Source organism: Mobula birostris, chromosome 18, assembly GCF_030028105.1.
Source record: "Mobula birostris isolate sMobBir1 chromosome 18, sMobBir1.hap1, whole genome shotgun sequence".
Lineage (NCBI taxonomy): Eukaryota > Metazoa > Chordata > Chondrichthyes > Myliobatiformes > Myliobatidae > Mobula > Mobula birostris.
In genome coordinates, this window is record NC_092387.1 from 15,215,256 (window position 1) to 15,237,562 (window position 22,307).

The following is a 22,307-nucleotide window of genomic DNA, read 5'->3' on the forward strand; positions in this document are numbered from 1 at the left end:
GGTCCTGCAACTACTCACAGGTGAGGGGAAAAGCAGCTTCCACCCTAAGGAGGGTAGTCAGTCCTCCCGGGCGCCAGGTGGCGCTGTGGCGGAGGCCGGGGGGGGGGGTAGCGCCGCTCTTGACGCACCGCAACGTCTCGTCGATCGCGCGCCGTAGAGGAGGTCGGGACGGCAGTGGGGTGCAGGTGAGGGAACGGCTGCTGTGTCCGAGGGTCCTCGGGGACCGGGACCGGGACCGGGGTTTGGGACTTGGGTCGGGGACTTTCCGCGTCCAGCCTCGCGATGTTCGAAACTGGCCGGAGACTCACCGCCGGCCCGGAGTTGGAGTCGCGCGGCCCAGTCCTCGGGGCGTCCTGAAAGTTGCTGCTTCATCCCCGGGAGAGAGGAGGATCGGGGGGGTGGAGGTGGGGAGGACATCCAGTTCCAGGCCTGAGGGAGCCGCCAACCCGGGTAACCAGAGCCGGTAGCCGCTACCGGAAAATCCTCCAGTCATCCCGGGTCGGTTTCAGTTTCGGTTTCGGCTGTGGAGCCGGTGGCCGGTCCCGCCAGGGGAGGGAGCGGGTCGGGGTTGTACCAAACAGTGTCCTCCCCTCCCCTTCCCTCCCTCCCTCTATTTCTTCTCACCCCTTCTGCTTAAAGTACAATCGCCACTGTGATCCAGGAAAAGTTCCCACTATTGTGCACAGCAAGATCCCACCTGGCAAATGGGCTGAGGGTCTTTTTGAAATGATCTTTTTAGCGATACCAAGGTAACACAACCTTTCTGTGATGGGGTTGTGGGACCCCAGCATGCCAGTACTACAGGTGGTGGAGATATGCCACCCTTCTGAATAAACAGAACACTACAGCGCAGTACAGGCCTTCAAGTCCACAATGTTGTGGTGATCTTTTAACCACTCTTAAGATCAATCTAATTCTTCTCTCCTACATATCCCTCCATTTTTCTATCATCACCTTTCTTAGCCAAGAGTTTCTTAAATGCCCTTAATATATCTGCATTTACCAGCGCCCTGGCAAGGCGTTCCACACATTCACCACTCTCTGTAGAAAAAGTTACCTCTGACATATCCCCCTTTACTTTCCTGTAATCACCTTAAAATTATGTCCCCTTGTATTAGCCATTTCAGCTCTGGGAAAAAGTTTTTGACTATCCATTTGATCTTTACTTATATCATCTTGACACATTTATCATCCTTCTCTCCTAACAGAAAACCCTAGCTCACTCAACCTTTCCTCATAAGACATGTTCTCTAATCCCGGTAGCATCCTGGTAAATCTCCTTTGCGCTCTCTCCACATCCTTCCTACAATTTGGTGGCCAGAACTGAATGCAATATTCCAAGGGTGGTCTAACCAGAGCTTTATAGAACTCTAAATTTACCTCATAGTTCTTGAGCTCAATCCTCCAACTAATGAAGTCCAACACAACATGCATCTTGTAACAACCTTATCAAATTGCTGGACTTTACCTCTTCCCACCCTATTAATGTTGCCCTCACCCTCATCTCTTACATTTCACATACATCTGCTCTTACCCCATCCTCCTGCCACCCTACCAGGGATAGGGTTCCTCTTGTCCTCACTTACCACCCCACCTGCCCCTGTGTCCGTATGTAATTCTCTGTAACTTCCACCATCTCCGAAAGGATCCAGCCACCAGGCACATCTTTTCCTTCCCACCCTCCCCCATCCATCCACTTTCTGTAGGGATCGCTCCCTACACAACTCCCTTGTCCATTCAGCTCTCCCCACTGATCTTCCTCCTGGCACTTATCCTTGCAGGTAGAATAAGTGCTACATCTACCCTCTCACTACTAATCAGGGCCCCAAACAGTCCTTGCAGGTGTGGAGACACTTCGTCTGTGAGTCTGTTGGCGTCATACGTATACTGTGTTTGGTGCTCCCAGTGTGTCTTCCTGTATATTGGAAACAGCCAATGTAAATTGGGAAACCACTTTGCCGAGCACCTACGCTCTGTCTGCCAGAAAAAGCAGGATCTCCCAGTGGTCACCCATTTTAATTCCACTTCCCATTCTATATGTCAGTTCATGGCCTCTACTGACGCAGTGAGGTCACACTCAAGCTGGAGGAGCAACACCTTATGTTCCATCTGGGTAGCCTCCATCCTGATGGCATGAACATAGATTTCTTGAACTTCTAGTAATGCCCCCCACCAGCATTCCTAATTCCCACTTCCTCTCTCACCATGTCTCCTTACCTGCTCATCAGCTCCCTTTGGTGCTTCTCCCCCTTCCCTTTCTCCCTGGTCTTCTGTCAGATTCCCCTTTCTCCTGCCCTTTATCTTTCACCAATTTATTTCCAAGCTCTTTACTTCACCCCTCCCCCTCTTCTGGTTTCACCTATCAGGTACTACCTTGTATTTCTTCCTCTCCTCCCCCGCCTTACTCTGACTTCTCATCTTTTTTCTCCAGTCCTGATGAAAGGTCTCAGCCCGAAACAATGACTATTTGCTCTTCCATAGATGCTGCCAGTCCTGCTGAGCTCCTCCAGCATTTTGTGTGTGTTGCTTGGATTTCCAGCATCTACAAATTTTCTCTTGTTTGCTATCAAATTGCACGGTGACTTTGAGGGATCAACGGAAATGGCTGCAGTATTCCTGGCCCGAGTGCTGACTGGATTTTGCATATTCTCCCTGTGACCATCTTGGTGTCTTCTCAGTACTCCTGTTTCCTCCCACATCCTAAAGATGTAGATTGGCAGGTTAATTGGCCGCTGTAAGCAGCCCCTGAGTGTAAGTAAATGGCAGGAGCTTCTGGGAGGTCTTGATGGGCACATGATCGGAAAATAGTGGAGGATGTAGATTGCTCTGAGTCGGCAAAAGGTTATAGGGTCATATTGCCTTGTCTGTGATAACGAATTGCCTCAGCTTAAATGGTGTTTAAATTCTGAAATGAGACTAAACTACCCAACTTGAATTGACTATGCCTGACATGTTCCGATTTCCTCTTCCATTCGAGTTTAAGTATCTCTGTAGCCCATTCATATCTCTAATAATAATGTTTTTATGAGGACTTTTCTTGTAATTGCATTTTAGAAAATTTCAACATTTCCTCGTTTCATTGGAACCTTTGTCATAATAAGTCTTGGTTTGCGACTGGAGGAGCTATTTCTGTTACCAACTTGTACTTAGATATGGGTATCAGTGAGCTGGTTAAAAATAGTGTGAACGTCAGGACTAAGTCATTAATTGTCTGTGGAGGATATGCAGGTGATAAGTATTGAAAGAGGTGCTCAAGCTTTATCTTTACTATCCATTGTGTTAGGTTCTGGCAATGTAACACCTGTACTTTTAGAGTTTTTAGATGGTTTGGTGGCACATGTTGCTAGTGAGTATTACAGTGATCATCTCAAGGTGCTGTACAAAGAACGGTAGACTCACGCAGTTTGAAATAAAAACAAAAGTGCTGGAAATATTCAGCATGGCCGGCAGCCTCTCAGGAAAGAGAATTGACGTTCAAGGCTCCATGAATCAGATTGGGGGATGAGGGGGTGGCATTCATCCATAGGTCTCTCAGTTCAATGACCATGAGTCATTTTTGCATTGGAGATTTTTATGGACAAAGTGAATTTTGTCCTCTGTTCATAGGAAGACGACATAAAACCATATCGCATTAAACGTTGGAGCAGAATTAGGCCTTTTGGTCCATCGAGTGCTCCGCCATTCAGTCATGGCTGATCCTTTTTTTTACCCTCCTCAGCCCCAATTAGATTATCAATTCACTTCCCCTTGGGAGGATGATACATACTGCCATGATACTCATTTAAATGAGATACGTTGTAGCAAAACAAGTTCAAGAAATCCATTTGCACTTGAAGCCAGGGTGAATTCACCTGCAATATAAATGTGATGCTGAATATAGACAGAAGCCAGGCACAGATTTCTTCTACATTTTCATGTAATATTTATCAGTGAGGCAGGTCACTCTTTACCACCTCCTGAAGGTTTGTATCGAAAGCTGAACTTTGCATTGATCAGAGGAGGTCCAAAGTGTAAAACAGCTCCATTGCACATGGGAGCGATTGGTAAGCCTCCCAGGCAAGCACATCGCAGAAAATCCACCCCCGCACCTTCACAATTGAAACATAACGCACAACAAGATCTGTTCCCATAGTTTTTAAGAAGATATTTGTACAGATTGTCATGTATTGGTTACTGGAGGTTCTTGCATATATTAACTGATTTCCCTTTTTTTAAATCCTAGGTTTTTGACCATTTAAAGACACAATGGTGAGTGACTGAAGTTTAACCACAGAAAATATTTAGCATTTGCAAGATAAACTAAAACTTGGGAAAAATTGCTAGTGCAATGTAGCAGGTGGATGTAATGGCAATTTGTGCTGGTAGGATTTGCAGTTACCGTGTCCGCACAATGAGCCCACGAGCACTCTGCCATTTTGAACATCTCCATCAGACTGATAACGTTGGAAATGTCCATTGATGTGGGACAATATGGGAAGGGTTGTTGTAATCTCCACTGAATGTTACCTGAGGGGAGGTAAGCACCCAAAACACTGGTGCTAACGAAACCTCAGTGGGGAGAAAATGATTGGAGGGGAGAGGAAGTCTTAATGCCATGATAAAAAGATTCAAAAGCAGAATATATAATGGTAGTTATTTTGTTTGCCTCTGCAGTCTCGACGATATGATTCACGAACAACCATATTTTCACCTGAAGGTGAGTTATCTGAGTGAATTCTTGTACACAATGAAGGGTCTGACTGATTAATATATTGTGCTGTAACTCGTTCACATGTAAACTTTTCCTTTAATTAAACAATAGGACGGCTCTACCAGGTGGAATATGCAATGGAAGCCATTGGTCACGCTGGAACATGCTTGGGGATTTTGGCAAATGACGGTGTTCTCTTAGCTGCAGAGAGGCGCAACATCCACAAGCTACTAGATGAAGTCTTCTTCTCCGAGAAGATATACAAACTGAATGAGTACGTGTAAACTCAGGTGTCTTAACAAAGGTGCTTGTCCTTAGATGAGCTGTGTTATCCTAATTTCCACTAGCTCAGTCTGTATTCTTCTGGTATTGCCCACATATACTGAGATACAGGCAAAAAAAGCTTAGTTTTGCAAACTAACCATACAAATAATTTCAAAGCACAGAAGTTTTTGAGAGAAAAGCAAAAACAGAACATATTGTTATGGTTACAGAGAAAGTGCAGTGCAGGTAGACAATAATGTGCAAGGTAATTTGTTAGGTTAAGGGTTCATTTTTTTTTTGGTGTGTACCTGCGTGCGTGCAAGCCTGCGTGTGCGTGCGTCCATGATGTCTTTTTCATGTCTTTTACAAGGCGCAAAGCGAGAGAGAGACTGTGGCACGCCACTCCTCACACAAACATTTTTGCACTATTTTTCCCTTTATTTTACGAGGTCGAGTTGCGATCTCAACACTCAACCTGGCACGGATGGAAAGCGTCCTCGGGGGCAGACTGGTTTTGAACCCGGGAACGGAGGTTCCCGGGTCTGGCTCTGATATCATTGCACCACCAGCCGGCCTTCAAGGGTTCATCTTTAATGTGTGAGAAGTCCAGTTAAGAGTTTTTATAACAGTGGGATAGAAGCTGTTGAGTGTGGTGTGTGTGTCTTCTGCCTGCCAGAATGGGGGAGAAGAAAGAATGTCTGAGGTGGGAGGAGTCTTTGGTTATGCTGGCTGCTTTACCAAGGCATTGAGAAGTGTAAAGATGGTGGAGGTGCTTGACATGACTGGGTTGAGTGGGATGGTTGGTAACACAGAAAAGAGGGATGTGAAATTAGAGCTCACAATCCATTTAAGTAAGCGGTGATGAGCGAGCTGGTAGTTTATACAATACTGCAAATATACAGAAAATCTTCTTGTCTGGTTATCCAGATAGAGCTTGTTTTAACTTGGGTCAACTGAGAGCAAATCTATCACTTTTATCAATTTTCGTTCCTGATTGCTGTAAAGTTAATACTAAGCTTCACATAAAATCTGCTTTGCAGTGACATGGCCTGTAGCGTTGCAGGAATAACATCTGATGCCAATGTTCTTACAAATGAGCTGCGACTGATTGCCCAGAGGTAAGGTGATTTGTTAAGTCTCAAATGAATTGTGCAATCTACCCTCTAATAGACTTACTGCCATATTCCAATTTCATCTACAGCGATTATATAACTCTTCGTAACAGGCTGTAGCATCTGTGGTGCCTGGCTGCCCATTAGCACTACCCTACGCATATCATGTCAAGAGGACTCACTCCAGTTAATCTGGAATTTCTTGTTTTCTGTTAGATATTTATATTTTTCTGTGCAAGGATTGTTGGTCCTGGGGATTTTGTTGCACCAAGTTTTGACAAGTAGTATAAGATGACGACACTTAAAGAGGAGTTGCTATTGAATCGTGCAATATCAGAAGGAATGTTGACAGCCCTCTTGTGGACTCTAGTCTGCCAGAGTAGTGAATTAAACCAGAATCATGGGGGTGGGTTAGGGCAAATTACTGTGGTTGCTCGTTATACTAATGACAACATTCTCAACATCCTCTGTAAATCTCACAGAGGAGGTTTACAAGGATGTTGCCTGGATTGGAGAGCATGCCTTATGAGAATAGGTTGAGTGAACTTGGCCGTTTCTCCTTGGAGTGACAGAGGATAAGAGGTGACCTGATAGAGGTGTACAAGATGATGAGAGGCATTGATCGTGTAGATAGTCAGAGGCTTTTTCCCAGGGCTGAAATGGCTAGCAGGAGAGGGCATAGTTTTAAGGTGCTGGGGAGTAGGTACAGAGGAGATGTCAGGGGTAAGGTTTTTTTTTACACAGAGAGTGGTGAGTGCGTGGAATGGGCTGCTGGTGACAGTGGTGGAGGTGGATACGATAGGGTCTTTTAAGAGATTCCTGGATAGGTACATGGAGCTTAGAATAGTAGAGGGCTATGGGTAACCCTAGATAATTTCTAAAGTAAGTGCATGTTTGGCACAGCGTTGTGGGCTGAAGGGCCTGTATTGTGCTGTAAGTTTTCCATGTTTCTATACACATCTTTAAACATGCAAGATAATAGCAACAGGTGGAAAATCCCCTCCATTATTGATCTAGACATGTCACGTCAAAGCTTCATTGTTACTGTAGCGAATAACCCTCAATCTCCCCTTCCATTTGTGTATGAATGCCTTCAGCGCATTGATTGCAGTGGTTCAAGGCATTTCCCTGCCTCCTTCCTGAGCGTTAATGGTGGTGGGCAATAGATGCGTGGGGAGTCGGTTAGGGCTTAGGGAAGGAAGTGAGAAAGCATTAGAGGTCAGTAAATGAAAAGTTGGGGCAGGAGCCAGTGTTCAGGTCAGGTTGGCACTGAGCTCAAACTTACTGATTTTTTTAAGGTTCATAGGTGTGGTTTTGAGGTCAGTTTCAGGAGTTAGAGATCAGGTTAGGGTTTAGGAACAGGGATGAGTGAGAATAAAGAGTCAAGGGTAGCAGCCTTTGTTGGAACTCTCCAAGGTCAAAGGTAAGCGAATCAAAGATCAGGTTGATGGACGCCAAGGAGACCAGCAATCCCGAGTCAGAGGTCTGTACAGGCGTGAGTCATGAGGGATATTGATTCCTCCTTCCCCAGCCACCAGGATTGGAGGTCTTTTGAGTCTGAAAGTTGAGGTCCTTCATGATTGAATGTCAACAATCCCAATGATTGGGTCGTATGAGACCTGGTGGTGAAACCCGAGATTGGCTGATCTTTAAGTTGAAGTCTGGAGGGCAAAGCCGAAGGCGAGCCTTGAGGTAGAAAACTCCAAAGGTTTAAGAGCAAAGTAGACAAGTTGAGGTATAGGGTGAGTCCAGGCCAGAGACTGGAGATTGGAGACTCAATATCTTCCAAGTTTGAGAGTCCAAGGCCAAAGACTGGAGATTGGAGACCCATTGTCTGTGAGTTTAAGAGTCCAGGGCCAAAGACTGGCGGTCTGAAGGTGATGACCTGGGGGTTGGAGGCCTGTGTATGTGTGTATGTTTTGCTGTTGTCTTGATTTGTTGTGTTGTTGCTGCTGCTGCTTTGTTCTGTGTTGTGTTGAACATGTGGTAATGCTCTGTTGATGCTGGAAATATGTGCCAGTACTTAGAAACAGAGAAAACCTACAGCACAATACAGGCCCTTTGGCCCACCATGCTGTGCCGAACATGTACGTACTTGAGAAGTATCCTAGGGTTACCCATAGCCCTTTATTATTCTAATCTATCTATCTAGGAGTTTCTTAAAAGATCCTGTCCTGTCTGCAACCTCACCGTCACCGGCAGCCCATTCCACGCACTCACCACACACTGCGTAAAAAAAAACTTAACCTTGACATCTCCTCTGCACCTACTTCGAAGCTCTCCAATCCAGGCAACATCCTTGTAAATCTCCTCTGCACCCTTACTATAATTTCCACATCCTTCCCGTAGTGAGGTGACCAGAACTGAGCACAGTACTCCAACTGGGCTCTGACAAGGGTGCTGTGTAGCTGTAATATTATCTCTCGGCTCTTAAACTCAATCCCACGGTTGATGAAGGCCAATGCACCATATGCCCCCTTAACCACGGAGTCAACCTATGCAGCAGCTTTGAGTGTCCTATGGACTCAGACCCCAAGATCCCTCCAATCCTCCACACTGCCAAGAGTCATACCATTAATACTATATTCTTCTATCTTATTTGACCTATCAAAATGAACCACCTCACACTTATCTGTGTTGAACTCCATCTGCTACTTCTCAGCCCAGTTTTGCATCCTATCACTGTCCCACTGTAACCTCTGACAGCCTTCCACACTATCCACAACACCCCCAACCTTTGTGTCATCAACAAATTTACTAACCCATCCCTCCACTTCCTCATCCAGGTCACTTATAAAAATCACGAAGAGAAGGGGTCCCAGGACAGATCCCTGAGGCACACCACTGTTCACTGACCTCCATGCAGATTATGACCCGTCTACAACCACTCTTTGCCTTCTGTGGGCAAGCCAATTATGGATCCACAAAACTAGGTCTCCTTGGATTCCATGCCTCCTTACTTTCTCAATAAGCCTTGCATGGGGTACCTTATCAAATGCCTTGCTGAAATTCATATACACTACATCTACTGTTCTACCTTCATCAACGTGCTTAGTCACATCCTCAAAAAATTCAGTCAGGCTCGTAAGGCATGACCTGCCTTTGACAAAGCCATGCTGACTATTTCTAATCATATTGTGCCTCTCCAAATGTTCATGTATCCTGCTTCTCAGGATCTTTTCCATCAACTTGCCAACCACTGAAGTAAGACTCACTGCTCTATAATTTACTGGGCTATCTCTACTCCCTTTCTTGATTAAGGGAACAATATCTGCAACCCTCCAATCCTCCGGAACCTCCTCCATCCCCATTAATGATGCAAAGATCATTACCAGAGGCTCAGCAATCTCCTCCCTCGCCTCCCACAGTAGCCTGGGGTACATCTCATCTGGTTCCAGAGACTTATCCAACTTGATGCTTTCCAAAAGCTCCAGCACATCTTCTTTCTTAATGTCTATATGCTTAAGCTTTCTAAATAGCTGTAAGTCATCCCTACGATCGCCAAGATCCTTTTCCGTAGTGAATACTGAAGCAAAGTATTCATTAAGTACCTCAGTATCTCTTCCGATTCCATACACATTTTTCCACTGTCACACCTAATTCTCACATCTTATCCTCTTGCTCTTCACATACTTGTAGAATGCCTTGGGGTTTTCTTTAATCCTGTTCGCCAAGGCCTTCTCATGGCCCCTTCTGGCTCACCTAATTTCATTCTTAAGCTCCTTCCTGTTAGCCTTATAATCTTCTAGATCTCTATCATTACCTAATTTTTTGAACCTTTGGCAAGGTTTTCTTCTTGACTAGTTTTTCAACGGCCTTTGTACCCTACGGTTCCTGTACCCTACCATCCTTTTCCTGTCTCATTGGAAAGTACCTATGCAGAATGCCACGCAAATATCCTCTGAACATTTGCCACATTTCTGCCGTACATTTCCTTGAGAACATCTGTTCCCAATTTATGCTTCGATGTTCCTGCCTGATAGCTTCATATTTCTGCTTACTCCAATTAAACACTTTCCTAACTTGTCTGTTCCTGTCCCTCTCCAATGCTATGGTAAAGGAGATAGAATTGTGATTACTATCTCCAAAGTGCTCTCCCACTGAGAGACCTGACACCCGACCAGGTTCATTTTCCCAATATCAGATGAAGTACAGCCTCTCCTCTTGTAGGCTTATCTACATATTGTGTCAGGAAACCTTCCTGAACACACCTAACAAATTCCACCTCTAAACCCCTTACTCTAGGGAGATGCCAATCAATATTTGGGAAATTTAAATCTCCCACCACTGCAACCCTTTTGTTATTACACCTTTCCAGAATCTGTCTCCCTGTCTTTTCCTCGATGTCCCTGTTACTATTGGGTGGTCGATTTAAAAAAAACACCCAGAAGAGTTGACTCCTTCCTGTTCCTCACTTCCATCCACTGAGACTCGGTAGACAATCCCTCCATGACTGCCTCCTTTTCTGCAGCTGTAACACTATCTTTGATCTGCAGTGGCACGTCCCACTCCTTTTGCTTCCCTCCCTGTCCTTTCTGAAACACCTAAAGCCTGGCACTCTTAAGTAACCATTCCTGCCCCTGAGCCATCCAAGTCTCTGTAATGGCCACAACATCATAGCTCCAAGTACTGATCCACACTCTAAGCTCATCTGCTTCGTTCATGAGGCTTGTTGCATTAAAATAGACACATCTCAAACCACTGTTCTGAGCGCATCCCTTCTCTATCACCTGCCTATCCTCCCTCTCGCACTGTCTCCTAGCTTTCTCTATCTGCGAGCCAACCGACCTTCCTCCGTCTCTTCAGTTCGGTTCCCACCCCCCCAGCAGTAGCCTTAGCAAACCTCCCTACCAGGATATTGGTCCCCCTCCGATACAAGTGAAACCCGTCCTTTTTGTACAGGTCACTTGTGGGCTAACCCCCAGCAAATCCTTGAAATAACATTTCACCCTGTGTTTCAATGTGCATGTGATCAATAAATCTGAAAATGCCAGTTTTGCCCACAACTACAACATCCTAATTCCAGCAAGAAAGACATAAATAGCACAGCTCCAACTCAACACCCCATGTACCACCTGGAGGAACCAGGCTGTCGAATTGACTTCCATTGCTTTTCAGGTCTCAGGAATGTACAACAGCTCATGTGGTTTCATTGTGTCACCTCAGTGCAATTATCTTCCTCTTTATATCCCAAAAATTGTACAGAACATTTAATGGTTCTTGGAAACATAACAGCTGCTTGGCATTTTTCTTTTGGAATGTGAGGACATGGGTAGATATCTCCACCAGGGTACAATAATGTTGCCTTATTTTCTCAGATATCTCCTTCAGTATCAAGAGCCCATCCCATGTGAGCAGTTGGTCACAACGCTCTGCGATATCAAGCAGGCCTACACACAGTTTGGAGGCAAGTCCGAGAGAAGTGTATTTAAGACTAATGGTCAAGTGGTAATGCTATTATCTGTATCACTAAATCACAAATGAAGCTCAGTTTCAAAAATATTTGCCTTAACTTGGTTCTTTAACATTTTATAACCTTAGTGGAAAGCATTGTTTGATTTCAAATGAACAGTTATTAATTGTACTGTTTTGTTTATCAGTGATAAACAAAATGCCTTAACATCCTTTCAGGATGCCTTAACATAGAGTGCATCTGTCAAACATCAGAAGTACCCAAGAGCTTGCTTTACCAGACCAGTTTGGACTCTATTTCATATTGAGGATTTGGTGTAATTGTATTTGTATGCCTTTTACACAGATGTATCCATAGGATTATTGAATGTCATGCCAGATAAATGGATCATTTGCTTCAATTAGTCTGTGCACCTTCAGTAATCTCAAGCTTCCTCATGTTTATTCACATCTAAATCTAGCCCTCAATTCCCTTCTTGCATGGTGAACAATCTCCTGTTAAGTGGGCCTTTACAATTTGCTTCGACCTGTCTGTGATGGGATGTTCCATGATTTCACCACTCTAGGTAACAGTGCACTTCCTAAACTCCATGTTGGCTTTCTTGCTGAATATTTTTATAACTCCTGATTATGTTCTTTCCACATGGAAATATTCTCTCTGCATCTATTTTATCAAATACCTCCATAATTTTAGACTTTTTAGGTTACTCCTCAACTTTTGTCTCTCAAGGACTAATATGCAAACCATTGATTTTCTGATATCATCCTTAAATCTTTTCTGCTTCCTCTCCAAAGCCCCTTCATAATCAACATTCCATATGTATGATATAACCAAAGTTTTGTACAAACCTACCACAACACAGAATTTAGTCCTCCTTGCCTATACTGGCTCCCTCCCAGAGCAAGTCAATTTTTAAAGAGATTGGCTTTATTTGTCACACGTACATCAAAACATGCAGTGAAATTGGTTGTTTGCGTCAAATCGATTCAACTAGGATTGTAAACCCCAAATAATCTGCAGATGCTGTTGTCAAAGGAACACTCACAATGCGCTGGAGGAACTCAGCAGGTCAGTCAGCATCGGTTGAAAAGATTAGTCTACGTTTTCGGCCGAAACCCTTCGTCAGGACTGAAGGAAGAACTTTAGGGAGGGTTTGAAGAATGCTGGTAGTTGAAAAAAACAGTAATTTTAAAGACAAAGGGGTGGGGGAGGGGAAGCAGGGAGGTGATTGGCAGGAGAGCAATCCGAAGTAGTAGAAGGAGGCGGAACTATGAGGGACGTGATGTGAAATAGGGATAGAGGAAGGGAGGGGGAGGGAATTACCGGAAGTTGGAGAATTCAACAAGGATTGTGCTGGGCAGCCCACAACTCACTAACCCTAACTGTGTACGTTTGAAATGAAATCTTTGAGAACATACAGTACCATCTCCTATAAGTCAGCGGAGGGAATTGAACACAGATCACTGGCATTATAGAGCGTTGTCCATACTGTCAGTGACTCTCTTGTGTATCATGTGTCACTTTATTAACCTCTGTTTTCTAATTCTGGTGTTCAGGAAAAAAAACCCTAGTAGTCTTAATATGCGATGATGATGAACAGTAAGCCAGCCACTAGAGTTTCCTCTATAAATAAATATATGATCACAACTGTTCTAATTCTTATTGTCAGTGATAAGCCTTAGTTATCTTCACTGTGGTGTAACAACACTATTAAAATCAATGGTTATATTTTTGGTTGATCTCTAGTCTGAGAGATTCTTGCTGGTTTGTTACCCTCTGAACAGAGAAATGTTTCTGGACTTCACCCTGCTCATACCTCTTGTTATAGTTTAATAGCTTAACCCACACTACAACAACGGTGAAGGTGTCATCTTCATCGGTAGAATACAGTGATACAGTTCTCCAGCCAATTCTCATAGATGTTTAAGCCATTTACACATTAGTTGAAACTGCACAAAGATTTCCAAAGAACATCCTTCCTTTCTGTAGCTGATAAAAGTGGCTGGAAAGACTGGTGCCCCTTGTCCTTTGTTGTGGTGTGGCCACAGTAAAACTCTTGTGTGCAATTGAAGGGCTGTTTAAGGGGTCACTTCATCAATGATATTATGTCCCAGATTATTTTGTGCAAGGTCTCACTTGAGTTTAAACCAGTTTGGACTCAAAAGGCTCCAGGGTGATCTGTTGGTTGTGTAAAATGAAAGTGTTTGGGGAATCCTGACCTGTGATGTGACCTCCCTAGAGTTTTAAGATGTTAGGTGATGACACCATCTTTCTAATCAGACAGGATTCTTTGGTTTTACCTAAAGCACAGTTGACAGTAATCCTGGACAACATTTCTTCCTCAGCATTGTTGTAAATCATTCAGCAGGTTCCCATCTGTGATATTGCAGAAATCTAGCTCCTCTTAAAGTTGTATGTGCCACCGCAGCTCTGGTGAGCTGGGTTCAGTTCTGACCTCCAGTGTGTCTCCCCGTGCTGCCAGTTCCTAGCGCAATTCCTGGGATTGGTGGTTTAAAAAAGGTCTAGGTAGTGTGAGCCCTGTCTCTCTCCCTGTGCCTGTTGGACACCTACTGATCTGTATCTGTTATTGACAGGGAAGCGACCTTTCGGTGTTTCGCTGCTGTATATGGGATGGGATAAGCACTATGGCTACCAGCTGTATCAGAGTGACCCCAGCGGAAACTACGGAGGATGGAAAGCCACGTGCATTGGAAATAACAGTGCTGTGAGTATCTTAACTAAAGCTGCAGAATCTCTGCAAAGAGATGCACTGACATGTTGGTTTGTATTTTAGTGAGGTTGGTTCCAATGTTTACAATTTTATAATTGTCATCTGTTTCAACCACTGCGGGCACTTATGGAGTTCTGCATCATTCATCTTCTGCAGAGCTCTTGGGAACACTCGGTCCCTCTGTTGTACCCCCCCCCCCCCTTTCCATTCAGGCAGTCATCATTTCCTGTCCCTTAAGGCATCTGGTCTCAGTGTTAAGGGAATCAGTGAATATGTAGGAAAGTAACAGCTGAGCTACAGTGGTGTTTGGTGGAGTAGACATGAGGGGCTGAAGAGTCAGAGTAGGACAGCACAGAAACAGGCCCTTTAGCCTAAGTTGACCATCCTTCCTGCTAGTCCCGGTTACCCACATTCAGCCCAAAAGCCTCCAAGCCCCTCCTCTCTATGTACCTTCCTTAGGCCTTTTAAATATTGCAGTTGTACCTGCCTCAACCACTTTCTCTGGCAACTCACTATCCTGGGTGTAGAGAAGTTACCTCTCAGCTCTGATGAATCTCTTCCCTCTTACCTTGTTGGGATTCCCAACCCTGGGGGAGAATGCTATGACTGTCCACCTTATCCATACCCCTCTTGATTTTTATAAACTTCTGACATCATATCTCATTTTCCTATGCTCCATGGAATAAAGGTGAAACGTGACCAGCCTTTCCCAACAACTGAGGTCCTTTAGTCCAGATAACATCCATAAATCTCCTCTGCATGCTCTCTGGCCTGGCAATGTCTTCTATAACAGGGCAGCCAAAACTGTACACAATACACCTAAGTGCAGACTCACCAACAATTTGTACAACTGCAGCATAATGTCCCTACTCCCCAAGCTCAGTGCCCTGACTGATGAAGGCCAGCGTGCTAAAAGCCTTCTTCACCGTCCTGTCTATTTATGCAGCTGCTTTCAGTGAACTATGTACTTGTGCACCCAGGCGTTTCTGTTCGACAATGCTCAGCAGTGCTCTGCCATTCACTGTATGTGTCTTGCCCAGTTTGAGTCACCTCATTCATAATCAAAGTTGAAATCCATTTGCCATTCCTCAGCCCAGCTCCCTAACTGATCAAGATGTTTTGCAATTCATTGCAAACTGTTCACTATCCACATACTCCCCAATTTTAGTGCCAGCAATCTTGCTAATTACACCATCTACATTCATATTCAAATCATTGACATAAATAATGAATAACAAACGTACCAGTGGTTACCTGCCTCTAGCTGGAGGATCGATCTCCAACCTCTGCTTCCTATTCATTATGCCAATTCTGAATGTACCTCACCAGTCCCCCTGAATCCCGTGCAATGCAATCTTCTAGCTCAGCCTGCCAAAGGCTTTACGAAAGACCATATAGACAATGTCCACTACCCTACCTTCATTCATCCCCTTAGTTACCTCTTTGAAAAAACTCTAAAAGATTTGTCAGACGTGATCTCCCACGCAGAAAACCACGCTGACTATTCCTGATCAGGCCTTGACTATCCAAGAATCCCCTCCAGTAACTTCCCTGTAACTGAAATCAAGCTCACCATCCTCTTCTGCTACCCTTTTTGAATGATGGTAAACATCAATCACCCTCCAGTTTTCTGGAGCTTCACCAGTGGCTAGTAATGAAACAAGTCTCTACAAGGGCTTCTGCAATTACTTCCCTGCCTCCCATGAGGTCTAGGGGTGCATCTGGTCAGGCCTTGGGGATTTTCTCATCTTGTTGTGCTTCAAGACTGCAGATACTTCCTTCCTTGTAATAAACACATTTTCTAAGTCCTCAGTACTTATTACCTTCATTTCTTTGGCATTCTCCTTGGTAAGCACAGAAGAGAAATAGACATTTTAAAAATCTCAGTCACACACAGATGATGATGACTGTCTTTAAGAGAACTTACTCTTTCCCTAGTCACCTTTTGCTGTTATTAACCAGAAAACCTCTTGGGATTACCTTTAACCCTGCCTGCCACATCCATTTCATGCTGCTTTTTTCCCCTCCTGATTTCCCTCTCAAGCCTGCTCTTATTTTTCTTCTATATTCTTCAGGGATTTATTTATACCCAGCTGTCCAAAAGTGCTGTATACTACTTTCTTTTCCTTGATCAGAGCCTCGGTATCTCTCATTAGCCAGGGCTCCCTCACAGGGACACCCTGGACTCCTGACATGACCCTTTTAAGAACACTTGCTGTTCCTTTGTCTTTAAATAGAGTCCTCTATTGACCCCAGGTAGATCTTGCTTAATGCACTCAAGTTCTCCCTGTTGCAGTTCAGGACTTCAGCCTATGGATATGTTTTATCTTTTTGCACAACTATTTAAAAAATAATACAACTGGGAACTCGACTTCCTGCCACTTCAGTTACTTGGCCTGCTTCGTTCTCTAAGGGGAGTGCTACTCCTTCCCAAGTACATTCCTCTATGCACTCAGCAGCCACTTTATTAATGCATGTTATGCAACAGCAACTCAGTGCATAAAAGCATGCAGTCATGGTCAAGAGGTTCTGCTGTTTTCTGACCAAACATCAGAAGGGGAAGAAATGGCTATCCTGATTGCTACACTCTGTGGATGCTGTACTCGCCTGTCTTCTCACTAACTTTGCTGTAATATCCCAGCCTTTTGACAATCTAGTTAAACCTACCCTTGCAGCAAAAGCAAATTTTTCCTCCACTAGGTCATTAGTCACCCTCTGTACCATCTCTTTAACCACACATTCTTCTAGACTCTTTTCCTAGACTCAATAACGCATGAGACCAAGAGTAATCCCGAGATCACTACTTTCGAAGTCCTGCATTTTATTTCTTGCTTAACTTCTGATATTTATTCTGCTGTACCTCATTCTCTGTTTTGCTGTGAAGTTTGTACAACAATGTGTGACTATGAATGTGTATAACCACCTCTGACTGTTTGCTCTCCCCCTTGAGAATTTTCTGCAATCATCCTTTGCCCTGGTACCTGGGAGGCAACATACCATCCTGGCACCTCTTCTGCAGCCAATGAATCTCCTGTCTGTCTCCCTCAGTACTGAGTCTCCTATCACTCTCGCTCTACCTGGCAACGCCTTCCCCGGCTGAGCCTCAATGCTGGTCACAGTACCACTGCTACTACTGTGCCCTGATAGGTCATCCCCTGAAGAATCCATAGGGGTATACTTGTTGCTGAGGCGGGATGGCCACGGGGGAATTCTGCATTGACTGTCTACTTACCTTGCCTCTCCTAATGGTCACCGATCTTATCTGAAGCCTGAAGCTTGAGTGTGAGCATCCTCAGTAAAAGCCTGATCTATGAAGCTCTCAGCTTCCCAGATGATCCTTAGTACATGTAACTGCAACTCCATTTCTTTGACCTGGTCTATCAGGAGCAACACTTCCCACAGATGTAGTTATAAGGGAAAGGATAAAGATCCCTGGCTTTCCATTTCTTGTAGGCAGAGTATTCCACTACCCTAACTACCATCCTGCCTACAATGATTCAGGATTAATGATTAACATTGACTGTATTCTGCCTGGCCTGCTGAATTCCTCCAGCATTTTGTATAATTACTTTATTAACTTGATCCAATTGAAATTGCAGGCTGCTGTCTCTATGCTGAAACAAGACTTCAAAGAAGGAGAAATGACTTTAGAATCAGCCCTTGCTTTGGCAATTAAAGTGTTGAACAAGACAATGGATGTCAGTAAACTTTCGGCTGAAAAGGGTAAGTGGTGTTCACAGTTTACAAACATGATATAGAAGTCTGAGTTGCAAATATAATGAAAAGTTAAGCTGCTTTATGTTGTGCTGATCCCTCCAAAGTTTGGTATAAACTATAACAATAGGAAGTAGCTGGCTGTGTTCCTGGTATGTGCTAAGTCAAAACACCATAGTTTGATGGTCCTCGCCTGTTGTAAAGAACTGTTCTGGGCTCCCAATTCCAAAATTGCAGCCAGTTAACCCCCTGTAGGCTGTCTGAATTTCAACAGAATTCAGGGTCACTTGGGGGCTTGATGTCAACCTGCCCCCCACAGGAAGCCTGAAACCAACCTGTCTATGTTACATAAAGAATAGATAGATGATGACAGAATCTGTCATGTTATAATGAAGACTAATTTCTTTCATTGCATGAATTCCGGTCTAGTTAGACGTACTTATTTTTCAGATTCTGACTACTTTCAATTAGTCAGTTTTATATTGAACTTCTTCAATGCTGGCCCTCTCTGATTTGTACTTATTCATCCCCCCGGTGGAAGTACTCGCATCCAGTTGACTGCTCCTGTAATTTAGAAGGATATATGTAGTTAGTAGTTCCCTCTTAGCTGAAGGCCCATTAAGACTGTGTAATCTTTGGAACTTTTCATCTTCCCCTCTGTGGTACAGTGGAAATTGCAACGCTAAGCAGAGAAAATGGGAAAACACGAATAAAGGTCCTGAAGCAGAAGGAAGTTGAGGTATTGATTAAGCAACACGAGGAAGAAGAGGCAAAGTCAGAACGCGAGAAGAAGGAAAAGGACCAAAAAGAGAAGGAAAAGTAGAACTGCAATTGAATGAAGGCGGATGCCAGCACCGAAAGCAAAGGTTTATTGGAAATCTACTTGTCTTCAGGGTCTTCTTTATGGAACTGGTCATACCAGGTATCACAAGCCACTTGTACACTTTCATAAATCTGTTATATATGGACTTGTAATTGACTGATGGGTTTTTAATAAATAACAAAGGCAACATATTGTTTAGATTGTATTTATTTCAGAACATAGTTTTGTTGCTGAAGATGGTGAATCATCTTGTGTCACAGCATTACACACTTGTAATGAAAGTCAAAGTTTGTCCTGACGACGGTGTGTACGTGGAGGGACTGGGTGCTAATGGGTTGTGTGGCAAGAACTGAGAGCCTTAGTTTGAGAGTGAGTCACTGGCAGGTGTGATGGTGCGATTCATTGGTTCATAGTTAACGTCTCAAGATAAAAGTCCCATGAAAACAATAGAAGGTTTAAATTAAGTTTAAGGACAAAGGCCTTAAATTTAGTTTAAATTAAGTGTAGAAGTATAACCGGGGTGGTAATGGGGACAAGCTCCCACTGCCAAATAAATGGTGTGTGTCTCAAGTAGCCTGAGGCAACCAAATCCACCTCCTGGCCTTTACATGTGGCTTAGCTACTAAGCCTAGAGGAATTGTTTCTACTGACAGGAGAAGGGGCAAAGGCAGGTTACTGGTTCCTTAACACCAGTTGCTTCAAGCAGATAGGGCTCGTCAGCCATGGTTGGTGCCTCATCTAGGAGAAGAAGAATTCTGATCTCAAATGTCTTCGAAAGCCACTCATGGGAAAAGACTTGAGTAAATCCTGAGGGGAAAATCCAGAGCTGGAGTCCCTAAGGCAGTTCAATGTTGAGTTGAAAGCTGACTAACAACTTCAGCAATGCTGCTGGTGCCAAACTATGTCGGTCCTTTGGATTTATCAGGTGAGTGGAAAAGGTGAGCTTGCTAAATGGGCAGCGGTTTGCTATCCATATTGCACTGCCAAGGCTTGCATATCTAAACAGCTTAGACGCAACATCTATGGTTGACCCTGACCAATGGAGGCTTCCAAGAAGTAGAGAAAGGGGATTAAGTGGCAGAAAGGTTTCAAAGTTCAGACTAGGGACAGAAGGAACAAACTATGAAAGATATGAGGAAAGCAAAGGTTTTGGACCCATAGATGTAAACACAAACTAGAAATACAAAATCACCTGGATGGAAATATGATGGTGTCATTCACGGAAAAAATGTATTATTAAGTGCGGAGGACTGCTTACTCAGCCTTAGAAAAGCTCCAGGATAAATAGGAAAAAGGGTGGCAAGAATACGTCGGAAGACATAATTTTGCAAAAAACATTTTCTGCCCGGAGCAAAGACAGGGTGCATTTGGTTTGAGCTGCAGGACGATTACATTGGTCTATTGGCCCTGATGTCACAAGCAGATAAGGAGCCAAATTCAGGGATCCATTCACGAGGAAGGACCAGGAAACTTCCTCTTTTGGCACCTTCCACACGATGCAGGCTGAATACCGCAAGCAAGAACTTTGCCAAATGCAACAGAGAGAGAAGTGAAAGGAAAATTATATTGGTAGAGGAAGAGTATGAGAACAGAATCTCTTACCAACACCTAAATAATAAGTGGACAGTGAGGGGTAGACACAACATGAGACATAGAATCACACAGCACAGAAACAGGCCCTTCAGCCCACTGTGTCCATTCTGACCACCAAATACACGTATCCTGTCAGAGCAAACTCAAAAGCCTCACAGAATTGGTGTCTGAAATAATGGATGGTTTATTAAAAATTGGTGCGCACCAGGAGACCAGTCAAAGCTGATGTACCCGATCATGTATCTGGTACAGCTGTTATATTCTCAGGTGATGAAACTACCAATAAAATTGCATTTTGACAACAGAGTGGTGGTTACAGAAAGAATTAGTTAATAAACTAAATCCTCAGATCTAACAATAAATCCAGTTTTCTATTACAACAGTGGGTGCATGCTATAACATAAGTAATGAAGTTCCTGAAACTTAGGTGTCATCACTGCTGCATTCCATGTTTCTAATTCTAGGCTTTGTCTGTGGTTCCCTGTTATCACATTAGCACAATCCACATCCCCATTTCCTGACTATTCTTTCCCTTACAACAATACTAATCTCTTTTATTTGTATTCCATAAGACCATAAGATATAGGAGCAGAAGTGGGCCATTTGGCCCATAGAGTCTGCTCCGCCATTCAATCATGGGCTGATCCAATTCTGCCAGTCATCCCCACTCCCCTGCCTTCTCCCCATACCCTTTGATGCCCTGGCTAATCAAGAACCTACCTATCTCTGTTGCTCGTAGTGACAAATTCCACAGATTTACCACCCTCTGACTTCAGTAATTTCTCCGCATCTCTGTTCAAAATGGCTGTCCTTCAATTCTGAAGTCATGCCCTCTTGTCCTGGACTCTCCTACCATGGGAAATAACTTTACCATATCTAATCTGTTTAGGCCTTTTAACATTTGGAATGTTTCTATGAGAATCTCCCTTCATTCTCCTGAACTCCAGGGAATACAGCCCAAGAGCTGCCAGGCATTCCTCATATGGTAACCCTTTCATTCCTGGAATCATTCTCGTGAATCTTCTGTGAACCCTCTCCAATGTCAGTATATCCTTTCTAAAATAAGGAGCCCAAAACTGCACACAATAAGTGTGGTCTCACCAGTGCCTTATAGAGCCTCAACACCACATCCCTGCTCTTATATTCTATACTCTAGAAATGAATGCCAACATTGTATTTGCCTTCTTCACCACCAACTCAACCTGGAGGTTAGTCTTTACAGTATCTTGCACAAGGACTCCCAAGTCCCTTTGCTTCTCTGCAATTTGATTTCTCTCCCCATCTAATTAATAGTCTGCCCATTTATTTCTTCCACCAAAGTGCATGACTGTATACTTTCCAACATTGTATTTCAGTTGCCACTTCTTTGCCCATTCCCCTAAACTATCTAAGTCTCTCTGCAGGCTGTCTGTTTCCTCAACACTACCTGCTCCTCCACCTATCTGTCTCATCGGCAAATTTAGCCACAAAACCGTTAATCCCATAGTCCAAATCATTAACATACATCGTAAAAAGCAGCAGTCCCAACACCAACCCCTGTGGAACTCCACTGGTGACTGGCAGCCAGCCAGAATAGGATCCCTTTATTCCCACTCTGTTTTCTGCGAATCAGCCAATACTCCACCCATGTTAGTAACTCCCTTGTAATTCCATGGGATCTTATCTTGCTGAGCAGCCTCATGAGCAGCACCTTGTCAAAGGCCTTCTGAAAATCCAAGTACACCATATCTCCTTTGTCTACCCTGCTTGTAATTTCCTTAAAAAATTGGAGTAGATTAGTCAGGCAGGATTTTCCTTTCTTTCTTTTCAAATCTTTTTATTATTGTTATTATTATTATTATCCAAAATTAACAAGAGTGTCAGGCAGGATTTTCCTTCAGGAAACCATGCTGGCTTTGGCCTATCTTGTCATGTGCCTCTAGGTACTCCATAATCTCATCCCTAACAATGGATTCCAACAACTTCCC

At 43.9% G+C, this 22,307-nt stretch overlaps 1 protein-coding gene across 1 annotated transcript; it reads left to right on the forward strand.

The window, feature by feature from the left end:
* Window positions 1–117: 117 nt before the first annotated feature.
* On the forward strand, window positions 118–18,936 carry psma4 (proteasome 20S subunit alpha 4). The gene is made up of 9 exons (XM_072282257.1): window positions 118–185; window positions 4,223–4,248; window positions 4,654–4,696; window positions 4,802–4,964; window positions 5,995–6,072; window positions 11,385–11,473; window positions 14,074–14,204; window positions 17,810–17,933; window positions 18,593–18,936. Exons 2-9 carry the CDS (start codon window positions 4,246–4,248, stop codon window positions 18,745–18,747), a joined length of 786 nt encoding a protein of 261 aa, XP_072138358.1. The 5' UTR covers window positions 118–185; window positions 4,223–4,245; the 3' UTR covers window positions 18,748–18,936.
* Window positions 18,937–22,307: the final 3,371 nt, after the last annotated feature.